This window comes from Mytilus trossulus, chromosome 1 (genome assembly GCF_036588685.1).
Source record: "Mytilus trossulus isolate FHL-02 chromosome 1, PNRI_Mtr1.1.1.hap1, whole genome shotgun sequence".
Lineage (NCBI taxonomy): Eukaryota > Metazoa > Mollusca > Bivalvia > Mytilida > Mytilidae > Mytilus > Mytilus trossulus.
In genome coordinates, this window is record NC_086373.1 from 43,552,871 (window position 1) to 43,565,827 (window position 12,957).

The 12,957-nt window shown below is 30.6% G+C and overlaps 1 protein-coding gene across 1 annotated transcript; it reads right to left on the bottom strand.

Moving 5' to 3' along the window:
• Positions 1-3,020: 3,020 nt before the first annotated feature.
• LOC134708210 (uncharacterized) lies at positions 3,021-10,418 on the bottom strand. Its single transcript, XM_063568572.1, has 6 exons — positions 10,251-10,418; positions 9,511-9,580; positions 8,752-8,853; positions 8,326-8,410; positions 6,623-6,829; positions 3,021-4,214 (listed from the first exon to the last, which is right to left on the bottom strand). Exons 1-6 carry the CDS (start codon positions 10,415-10,417, stop codon positions 3,319-3,321), a joined length of 1,527 nt encoding a protein of 508 aa, XP_063424642.1. The 5' UTR covers position 10,418; the 3' UTR covers positions 3,021-3,318.
• Between the last annotated feature and the right edge of the window lie 2,539 nt (positions 10,419-12,957).

Genomic DNA, 12,957 nt, shown 5'->3' on the forward strand with positions numbered 1-12,957 from the left:
CACCGGTTAGTTTATTATGTTTTAGAGTATAATCCATTCTCAATGAAAAATGTTGTTAAGGTAAACTCATACTTCCATAATAAATTACAGAATTGTTCAAGAAAACTTTTATGTGTTCCAGACCATCTTTAATGAACACACTGGCATCATCATTAAGAAATATTACAAAATGATTTAACTTGTTTCAAAAACAAAATAACAGATCATTTATTGAAATCAACCCATTGAACATGTTTAAAATAGTTTTTTCATCATGTTTAAAAAAAATTCATATTGTCTTACTCAGCTGTATTGAAAATTAGCCTTATTCTGGACTATTATATTGATAAATGTCAAACAAGTGGTTGCATTCTTTTTATTCAACCATTTGTTGTGCTCTTCCAAGCCTCTAAGGAAAAGTAGTTTACCTATATTTGATATAATAAAATTGAGAATGGAAATCTAAGGAAAAATAGTTTACCTATTTTTGATGTAATAAATTTGAGAATGGAAATGGTGAATGTGTCAAAGCGACAACAACCCGACCATAGAGCAGTATTGTTTGTACACAAAGACATTCCAGCCCACACTTAAAACTCTTCAAATTTTTTTTTTATTGTTATTAAATGATTACAATTAAAGAAAGGGCAAGAAAGTCCGTCCAGTCATATTTCTAAAGATAAGCACAGTACCCTATGATAAATGTCAACTTATCCTTTAAAAGTATTCCAAAGTGTTCAAAAGTTTTAGTACAACCTAGTTAAACTAATTCATATATGAATAATAACGAATCTATTGTAATGTGTATTGATATCTTCTAGTTTTGTACAAGCATTTAGTGTTACTGATAAAAAAAAAAACCAACATGTAGCTTCTGATTATTTAATATCATACTGAATATCTATTCAAATGCTATAGGCAATTCAGAATTAAGAAAAAAGCTATTTTCTATTTCAAAAGACCAAAATTTCAGCAAAATACGACAGTCATTAAATAATTGCACGTGCTTATCTATATATTATCTATTTATATTCATGTTTTTGTGTTTATCAGATCGTAAGACTGTCGGCATTGTTTGGAGGTCATCTCTCAACAAAAGTCACCAAAGAGGACATCCTGAATAAACCTGTATTCCAATGCTGGGATGTTGATTGTTTTTTGTAGATTTCCATCACATTTTTAATTGCACTTTTGAGCTTATGAAAAGAAAACCATTAACTTTTTTGCAAACCAAGTTTGTTATTGTTTCTTTGAATTCTCACGTCCATGTTAATTTAAAACTTTTTGTGAACTTTTAAAGTTTAAAATTTTGAAATATAATCTACGCTGTTGCACAAATTAAGTGTATGGCTTAATATTCAAGTTAAAAAATATTTTTGTAAAGTGTTAACACTTTGTATTGTATGAGCTACATGTAGGTATTGATAGGAGTAAATGATTTTATTTTGATTTCAAAAGTGTTTTCATAATTGTTATTAGTCCAATAACGGATAATTTTTGGTTTGTATACAAACTCATCATAGATACCAGGATTCAAATTTAATATTTACGTCAGATGCGCGTTTCGTCTACAAAAGACACAGTGACGTCCGAATAAAAAAAAATTAAAATGTCAAATAAATTACAAAGTTGAAGAGCTCTGAATACCAAACATTTCTAAAAGTTTTGCCAAATACAGCTCAGGTCTTCTAATCATGAGGTAGAACGGCCTTAGTATTTCAAAAATTCCAAGTTTTGTTAATAGTTAATTTATAATTATGGACATATCAAAGATAACACAAGTCAACACAGGAGTGCAAACTACTGTGCTGGTGATACCCTCGGGGAAATAAATCTCTACCAGCAGTGGCATTGACTCAGTGGTTGTAAATAAACTCATCATAGAAACCAGGATTCAAATTTAATATTTACACTAGACCCGCTTTTATGTTCGATCTCTTTCATATTTGGATAACAGTTTGTTTTTTTCAGTTTATCAAACTGATTGGTTACCAATGTTTATTCAAACTTTCTTTCATATTTTGAAGTGTAAGTTTGATTGTTATCTCAAAGATAATTCATACATAAAATACATGATATGAAGTATATAGGTCGTGGATGGATACCAATCGTGGAATGTATTACGATTGCACATCCGGAACAGCAGTGATTACCTAGAGTTCGTGTTGCTCAGTTTATAGTTTTGTATACTGTTTTATACTGTTTTATACTGTTTTATACTGTTGTTTGTCCTTTCGTCATTTTTCGTTTTTAGTGACGGATTTGTAAGTTCTTCAAATAGTCACTTTAGTATCTTCCTAATCTCTTTCATTAGCTTCTTATTCATACAAATCGTATACGCTACCGCTGAAAAAAAGAATCACTCTGTCTCCCAGGTAGGAATATACATCAGATATAACATTCAATGCAGGTCTAACGAAATATCATTATAAATTATAAAATATAAATCAGCAGTATTTGTAAGAAGCCTAAAACTATTTAAAATTGTAACAACATTGGAACAATTTCACAAGTTTTACTAAATTTGTGGGACTTCAAAGTTTCATTTTATTGTTGTCGAAAGATTACAATTAAAGAAAGGCAGGCGAGAAAGTCCGTCCAATCATATTTTTAAAGATAAGTACAATACCCATTGATAAAATGTTAAGTAATACTTACACTAGCTGTAAAAAAAAGGTTTTCAAAAGTAATCAAAAGTATTCAAAGGTATTCAAAAGCTTTTAGTACCTTCTACACAACAACCTATTTAAAGTAACGTCTAAGACAATATTAAGCAACTTCCATTTCAGTCAGCTTCATGAGATCTACACTTGTTAAAATTCCGCCTATTGTCGAACACCTACATGTGGGCTTCATATATGAATAAATAACGAGTTTGTTAAAAGTGGATTGATATCTTTAAATTTATTGTTTTGAAGTGATAAAATATACAGTAATGATACATTAATGATAAAATATACAGTAATGATGAAATACATTGTACATTTACGTGGTAAACAAACATTCAAAAAAAGTGAATGTAACTTGTTCTTGAGCAAAATTTAAGGAAAGACCATTTCATCACATAAAATATAATCATGAATATCATTAAGCTGAAAATATGTTTCACAGACATTTCCAATTTACAATACAAACTAGTGTATAAAAAACAGTTATCAATGTATTCATAAAAATATCTTACTTCCAGATAAATTCGTCAGGCGCAAGTCTGTTCAACTGCCAAAACCAAACTTTATCTACTAACCGAACAACTTTTTGGGAGAAAACAAATACGTTTTTTCCAATATAAACACAAGCGTTGTTAGGAAAAATATGCATAAAAATCTTTCAAAACGTTTTCTATAAATTTTGAAATCTTCCGTCTTTCTGTCCTTCTGATGCACATATGAGTTGCTGTTCTACCTGTGTGTTTAAGGAAACACTTGGACCACAGAAATTCACAGGGATACTAATAGGATGATATGCTGTTGATCCCTTGGAATCGTCTTTAAACACACTTTTGAAATGTGTAGGAGGTATTGTTACGGGAACATAATGTGTTCCAAGAGGATGAAGTACAAAGGCGGGTAAAGGCACCTGTTTTGAATCAAAACGACCATTCTTCCCAAAGTCATTCTGAATATGTTGAATTTTATTTTCCTTGCAATAACTATTCGTAGAACTATTTTCAGATCCTAAGTATTGACTGTATTCAGTGCTCGGGCTTGAAGTACTGTAGCTTACTATTTTTCGCTTTCCTTGTTCATTTTCATCCTCCATTGAATCTGAAGATCTTTCACTTTTTGGATCCCAAGGACTTCTTTCTTTAGAAAACCTTTTTGTTATATTGTGTTTAAATTTGTAAGCATGTGACTTGTGGTAATCATTCTTGCTGCCATTACTGCCTTCGGATGAATTCTCCTCGCTGGAGTATAAACTGCCTCTTGAGCCGTTCCTTTCATCTCTATCTGCTGTATCTCCCTGAACTGACTGTAGTGTAATGCATGATACGCTTCCTTCTGACAATGACTGGCTTCTGAAGCTGCTGTATCCTGATGTTCGGCTGGATGTTTGTTCTGTTCGCTTCAGCAGGGTACAAAGATGTTCATCTTGTTTTATCATGGCCATGTTGTTTTCTGAAATTCCCATGCCTTGTAGCATTTGACCATTGCTCTGTGAGATAAAATTTGAAACTGGTGCTTCTGACGTCAAAGAATCATTATGCTTTACATTTTGGATATCAGATGCAGTTTTTACTAAAATAGAAAACAATAAATGAAATATCAGTACTACCGGGGAAAATAAAAAGTGAAAATATAGGAGGAGAAAACGTTACTCCATTATTATCTAAGACAGAAGATCATCTTTACATGTGTAGTTTATTAATCTTAAGATGTTTAAAATTCATTTTTATTCATAATTAGCAACACTTTTAAAATAAGTATTAAAAATTATCAAATAACTAGAAATTTGTTGATCAATGTTATACATGAAAAAAAAAAATACTGTTCCACAAGGAGTACATGAGACTTTCGTAGTTTGTGTTCAAGATAAAACAAAATTAAATCATTATTTAGAATATGCTTACTAAGTAATAACATATACTACATAGCTTTTATATAAATATAAAAATCATGTTCATATTCCTATTTGTTGGGAAGCAAAAAGGACATGTTGGATACACAACAATCAAACTTACCAAAATCTCCTAGAAAAAGTCAACGATTAAAACAATGAACACTGATTACACCGTGCACAAGTATAAAATTTCAAACCACTTCGTAGTTAAGGTTGCGCTAGAATCTAACAGACAATGCAATGACTGTTTGCATGAGCAGCAACCTTATAACATTTTAGTGCTATTCATGTAATAGCCAAGACAAAACCATTGATATTACAATGTAAAACATTCAGCATGCAGAACATTAGTGAAAAACTAGTACTGGAACATTGCCTGTCAACTCTTCAACCAATCTTAAACATAACCGAAGATAATTTTGAAAATTGCATCACCAGTTTTAAAATGGCTCATCTCTATTCGTACACATCTGTTAAGATATTCAGATAAACTACCGAACAACTGGTCATGGAATTTTCTTAATGACTTTCAATTATGCCTAAGACTGTGAAGAAGAAGTCGCAATTGATATGGAATTAAAAGTATTAGTTTTTACACCCTGTGACATGTACACTGTATTACAGAATATTGATCAGACAATGCCACATGGTGAAAATTTATTTGACAAAAGTATATTTAACATAAAATTTAAACTAAAACTAAAATAAACAACCAAAATAACTACACAGACTTAGAAGACAACTAGTATTACAAATGTATTAGTTAAAGTTAGATGCATATCATTTCAACAAATTAGAACAAACGAGACTATAGCGTACATTTCCACAGAAGAAATATTAGATTATCAGTAGAGTGCATATGCATCATTGCCACTGTGTTATCTTATTACTTTTTAGTTTAAGCACAGAGCTATTATTTTGGGTCGTAAAAAAAAAAATCGTCATTTTGAAAGAGAAAAATCATCCTGAAAACAGCTTTATAAGAAGAGATTAGCAAAATGTGAAAAAGATGGTTATTGTTAATAATGAAAATTGCCCTTTAAGACCAATATCGCAAGTTTAAACTTATTTATATGAGCGGGCTTTTTTTTATATAAAATAAGAATTTTATCCATATGCTGCTTTGCCCCATTGCCGCTATCACATTTTTTAGCACAACGCTCCAGAAAGGTTAAATGGGAGTGTCGGCAGCAAAGTGGTCTAAGTAGTTGATCACCAATATCACTAGCCTGTAAATATTCATGTTAAGTTCGACCCCCCCCCCCCCCCACACATGACAGGTGTGTTCGACTCCGATCTCGATTTACTAGGATTGACAGATTCCTTGTCCGCTGTCGGACGGCGGTATTCTCCCGTCACTTCCACTTCCACTTCCGATAAAACTGACAGCACAGATATATTCAAGAGTGTTCAAAGTGGCGTGAATCACCAACAATCAATCAACCATTCTCTGATTTGTTTGAACAAAATGTTTTTAGGGCCAGGTATGAAAATTAATGCTCTTTGAATATCAACCGCATATCTTTACGCAGATTTTTTTCAGATGTTCAGCTGCTTCATGAAGATTTATCTGTTATTCTTTTATAAATGCATTATATCTTTTATTTCCATACTACTAGTATATTGCGTGTATAAGTAAGTATCAATAGATAAAAAAAATCCCAAAAGTGGTTTTGTTAAATTTCGTATCCATTGATAAGTTTCAAATTGATAAATGTGTAAAAAATAATTTTCAGTAATTTCAGTTATTTTGATAAGACGATAAAGAAGTTGCAAAACTATTGTTTTCTTTAACTTCGTTTAAACCATGTAATTTTAGAACTGTTTGCTGTAAGTTCTTTTTGTATATGATCAGATGATATTTGACCTTTGATTGTATGAACAGCATAATGAGGTTGGTTACAGTCGAATTACCTTTCACTTAATCTTTGACTCATACCTTGTCATGAAAGCTGCTCTTCGAACGCATGCAATTTATAAAGAGTTGATTTTAATTTTAAGAAATAATGTAGTTCTCACTGACCCTTTTGGAAAGATGTGCTTTATATCAACATCATTTCACAACACTAATAAGAATGGTAAATACCTTTTGATAATCTAAGATGTTTCTTACTGCTATGATCTAAAAATGTTGTAATTCTCTGAAAGAAGTCATCTTTAAGATCCATCCCTTCAGTGTCAATTAAATGTCGCAGAATTTCCTCCTGACATTCTTTATATCCCATGTAAAACTTTTCTTGACAGCATGGGTTTGCTCCACCACAATCCGACGATAACTCTTTCTCCATCATTTCTAAAATAATTCAAATGCAAAAATTGTCAATCAATAGCTCTCTATGTTGTATTAAGATGTTTTAGGAGAACAATTTAATAAGGGAAAAGGAACAACTGAATTTAGTTGCTTGGTTTCATTAATATAAAGGTATTATTATGAAAAAGAAGATATGGTATGATTGCCAATGAGACAACTGTCCACAAGAGATCAATATGACACAGACATTAACAACTATAGGTCACCGTGCGGCCTTCAACAATGAGCAAAGCCCAAACCGCATAGTCAGCTATAAAAGGCCCCGATATGAGTTTATTAAACATTGTCCTTCGGATGATAATTATACGACATTAGTCTGTAAGATAGCAGTATCAGTATTTAATGAATATCTCAAATGTTTCTTCTTTAAGTCTTCAATTTTTTGTAACAACATTCAAAAATTTAAAAAAACATTCAAATGGCTTAAGTCTGAAACATCGTCCTTAATTTTAAGATATGATATCACGCCTTCTTTGAAAAGGTACTTTGATACAGGGTGTTTAAAAAGATGTTTATTTAATAAAAAAAATATACATTTTGTTAAAGGGGCACTAGCTACGAGACATATAAAAATCAAAAGTATGATGTTTTTGTTTAATCATTAATAAAAGTGAAATAGTGAAATAATATTTTGCTTTTATCAGCTAATAAGGTTCAATTTCGTCAAAGTAAGCTAATAAACATTGATAATGACTTATTCACTTGCAAGTTAATAATTCGACCTTATTAAACCCGCATTCGTGTGAACTCTAAATTAACCCCGTAGAAAGAGATAGAAAAACGCATGCAATGTCCGTGTACGGTTATTTAAAGGAAAAGAATGTCAACATTGAAAGTGAAACAAAGGTAAATAATTTGATTAACTGATTCGATCTACAAAAAAGTCATTCTTATAAATCTAAAAACGACGGTAAACATTGTTTTTGAATCTATAATACAAAATTTAACAAACTTATAAAAATCCAGTTGCACGTGTTGCTTCATCAATTCATATCTATCTTTATGTTTACGCCGCCTTTATGGTCATATAAGGACAACTCGATAGTTAATTAAATGGCTTCTGGCTAAAATTCTCACGAAACGAAGCTACATCCTTTGGAGACCATGTCCTGTAAATTGTTTATTTATACTTTTTGATAGTTTGGAAAATATTTCAATAACCTGGAAGCATCTGCTTTATTATAAGGTCGACCTGTGCAATAAACTGACATTAATTCCATTTATTATGACATCATTGTTGAAGAAGTATTGGAATAGTTAATGCAAATGCTTCTATCAACAAGTTGATATATTTCTAAAATCTCTTATTTAAGTCAGAATGCTAAAATTCTTCTTATATGAAAGGATATGGATGTATGTCGTTTGGAAAGGAGCACAATGTCCTGTTTCATCGATGGAAACCTATTTTCGGCGAAATATCACATCTCTTATATTGAAGTGAAACTATTAGATACACTAACAGATAATATATTTCATACCTCTAAAATTATGCAAGTTCAACAGGTTTCGTATAAGCTTGGATGCAATATCTATAATCTCCGTCTTCTCAATACGACCTTGACCCTGAAATATATTAGGTAATTGAATGTTAGATTGACATATGCAGATTTATTATTTATTCATGTTTATGTTTATATTTTCTTATTTCTGAGGATTAAGGAATACTTCATGTTTCTTTAATACTTCATTTTTTGGTTTTGATCAATTCTTCAGAATAGACAATAATGAATTAATATTCAAATATACATTTAAAAAAAAATACGAAATCAAAGATCCTTCAAAAAAGATGTAATATAGAAAGTAAAAGCTCTAATCTCTGTGAACAAAATTACCCTTAACAAATTTAAATCAACATTCAGTTTTAAAACTCAACTAAGTAAGAATAAAATAATAAAGTATTCTACCTGTTTCAAATAACTTGTTGGGATAAGCCGGCTGAGTTCTGCCAAACAGTTATTCATGCGATCTCGTCGCCTCTTCTCTATGATTCTGTGTGACATTGGATCCTAAAATAAACAATGATTTGTCAGTTTTAATAAATATATCACAAACAATTACCATAGTACGCTACCATAAAATATTTGTTTTTAAAAGTCCTTTGAGTTGACAATGATTGGATATTCATCGGGCATGTATGTTCTAACTGATAATTCGATTATTTTCAAAAAGAGTTGCGGTTTTATTCTTAGTACAATAAGATTACAGCCAAATTAAGGATTAAAATGTATCGTTGTTTTCATTACAGAGCAAAACAAAAATCCTCAAGTACAGGCATTTCATAGGCAGTTATATCAAACAAGTGGAAGAAATTAAATGTCGATTCTAATTTAGATGCGGGTTACACATGTATCTACAATAACCTTCATCAAGTATTCTTGAACCTAAAGCTAAAATATTTTTACTATCCAATTATGTAATTTCTTCCGTTGTTAAACTCAAACAACATTCTTCAATGAAAAACAGTTCTGTTCCGTTGCATAACGTTTTGTCAAGTGCATGAATGAATTCTATGTCATAACTTGATACGCCATTTCCCTTCTTTTACAAAATATTTCTTTCTCAAGACTTATCTAAATGTTGACACTCTAATTAGTTATCTTTTTTTGCATTTTGAAGCTTACCAGTAATATTTTTCACAGACAATACAGTATAAAAAAACTTACCCTTGGCATTTTCGTCTTTTTTACTGACTGGATCTCACGTTCATCGGGTGATATTGCAAAGTTCAAAGGCCTGTAAAAAAAATACCTCTACTGAATTAAACTGATGATAACAATTTCATGATATAATATACTTTCTCTTAAGCAAATCAATTTATTAGCGAAGTCAGTTTGAACGAATCTAATAAAACTTGAGACATGGTATTCAAATAGCATGTCTCCCGTGATAATCAACGTGTAACTTTGCTCTTTTTAACGGCCGGGTTTCTAAATTTTAAAATTACGCAACTCAAATAAGCATCGTCGTTTTGATTTATTTAAATCACTGTCAACGAATAAAAAACACATGTACATGTACGCTTAGTTAGAAAAAAAACTTATCTGTATTCAAAACTTTTCTCACGAAAAGGTTTTTCTGTCAAAAGTTTAAATAACCTCATGTTTATAATTTCCTCTACATTGGGGTTTCACTGTTTTTAGTGGTTTTTTTTCACTTTGTCAGAATATCCATGTAAGCAACTCCGTCTTCCAAAAATATGTGTTGAGACACGTGCTAATTTTCAGCTTCAAATTTTAAACATATAGATTAAATCTTACGGAACTTATGAAATAAGACATGTTTTAAGTTTCTAAGAGTCCCTCCATTAATGAGAAAAAATACAAGCTAATATTTCATGATGCATGCTTTGTTTTGAATTATACGAACTGTATGAAAATAAATAAAACCAATAAAATTATCTTACCTTTCTGCAATCTCGAGCTTTATTCTCTTTGCTGAATGTTTATCCATGAGGGAATCATACATTGAAAATTCACTTGTATCCATTCTGTTAATATTTGATATAATGACATACAACGGTCTCAGTTCTAACTTTTGTAAATAAAGACCACAGCACATCCCACGTGTCATATAATTTATGCATACAGCGTTAGGCTATTTTTAAAAAAAAAGTCACGTTGGAATTTAACAAGCTCCTCCTTCAAACAAGTCTACCTAGTGGTCGAGTATACTAGGAAACATAATCATGAAAAGATAACAGTAATTTACTACAATGTATGAACAAATTGAGCTGTAAACAGTGGAGATATGACATACACAGTGTATGTTGCATATGCACCGAAGATAAACATTTTTGAAAAGTTCAGATGGCAAAGCATGTGTCGAACCGTGTGGTAATCGAGATAATGTCTGAAAGTAGAAAAGTCAGAGAATGTCCTTCGTCACTGAACAACCAAAATATATCGCAGAACTAAAGGCATTATCATTGCTGTGTTCATTAATATAATAAATGTATTGATTAAGGAAATTATATTCTTAGTAAATCTAATTTACGGGTTTTGTCGTCTTTCTACTCACGTGTTTTTTTTTCTTCTCTGGAATCACTGAGTATTGATATATGTATAAACGTGTTTGTTAAATCTTAGGTATGATTAAAAGATCTATAGCATCGATTACGTTTTTCATTACAAATTTTTGATCAATGAATAGAACAAATTATGATAACTAATCAAGTGTATATGGAAACCTCAGATTAATGATACAATGCAATCGACATTTAGTATTTTAATGTGCAAAGAAAATAATGTGTTTTATCAACAAACAATGAATTGTTTTAACTGGACACAAACATTTTTGAAAAGTTCAGATGGCAAAGCATGTTTCGAACCGTGTGGTAATCGAGATAATGTCTGAAAGTAGAAAAGTCAGAGAATGTCCTTCGTCACTGAACAACCAAAATATATCGCAGAACTAAAGGCATTATCATTGCTGTGTTCATTAATATAATAAATGTATTGATTAAGGAAATTATATTCTTAGTAAATCTAATTTACGGGTTTTGTCGTCTTTCTACTCACGTGTTTTTTTTCTTCTCTGGAATCACTGAGTATTGATATATGTATAAACGTGTTTGTTAAATCTTAGGTATGATTAAAAGATCTATAGCATCGATTACGTTTTTCATTACAAATTTTTGATCAAGGAATAGAACAAATTATGATAACTAATCAAGTGTAAATGGAAACCTCAGATTAATGATACAATGCAATCGACATTTAGTATTTAAATTTGCAAAGAAAATAATGTGTTTTATCAACAAACAATGAATTGTTTTAACTGGACACAAACATTTTTGAAAAGTTCAGATGGCAAAGCATGTTTCGAACCGTGTGGTAATCGAGATAATGTCTGAAAGTAGAAAAGTCAGAGAATGTCCTTCGTCACTGAACAACCAAAATATATCGCAGAACTAAAGGCATTATCATTGCTGTGTTCATTAATATAATAAATGTATTGATTAAGGAAATTATATTCTTAGTAAATCTAATTTACGGGTTTTGTCGTCTTTCTACTCACGTGTTTTTTTTTCTTCTCTGGAATCACTGAGTATTGATATATATATAAACGTGTTTGTTAAATCTTAGGTATGATTAAAAGATCTATAGCATCGATTACGTTTTTCATTGCAAACTTTTGATCAATGAATAGAACAAATTATGATAACTAATCAAGTGTAAATGGAAACCTCAGCTGAATGATACAATGCAATCGATATTTAGTATTTTAATGTGCAAAGAAAATAATGTGTTTTATCAACAAACAATGAATTGCTTTAACTGGACACAGAGGAGGTGTGACAATCTGCACAAGTGACGTTTGAAGGTCTTGGTTTATAGATATATTGCAGTGAAGATATGTTACGAGTAATTACATAGCGTTAACATAAATTGGACACAAAAAAACGGACATTTGAAAATTATTTAATAAGCTTACAATTTGACACATTACAAGTATTATAGAATTTTCCTGTACATAACTATAAGAAATGATTTTAAAAGGTAAATTCATCGAATATGTAAAATAAGGAGAGGTTTATACTTATTTAGTATTAGGTTTATACTTATTTAGTATATTGATAGTTCCTGGTACTACGAATGCATATACTGAATCGACCAAGATGTTGATTTTAATTACTAGAAATTTAGAATTTAGTTGCTTTTTTCGTTTATTTTAAAGACATTACACAGCATTGACCTTTTTTCAAATTAATCTTTAATGTCTGAGTTGAAACAAATCAATTACGAATTTCGACATCTCAGACGACATTTCATTCGTTATGTGTCCGATATTTTGCGACCTTATATCAGCAAATACTGCAGATTTAATGAAAAAATTTATATTCCAGAACTAATCAACAGTTTTCCTTTACTGACAGATGTTTAATGTTGATCACTACTTACATTAACAAAACTAAATGCCTTGGTAAGGGTTTTGTTACAGAGCTGGAAATGTACGCCATTAGATGACAATCAATCACAACTTTTTTCTCATTGGAAAATATGTTGAAATAACATAAACGACATCATTTTATCTGTATACTAGATGCAACAATTAATGTCTCTTGATCCTCGAGGCAAAAATATTTTAAAATCCAAAGTTTATTGTAAATA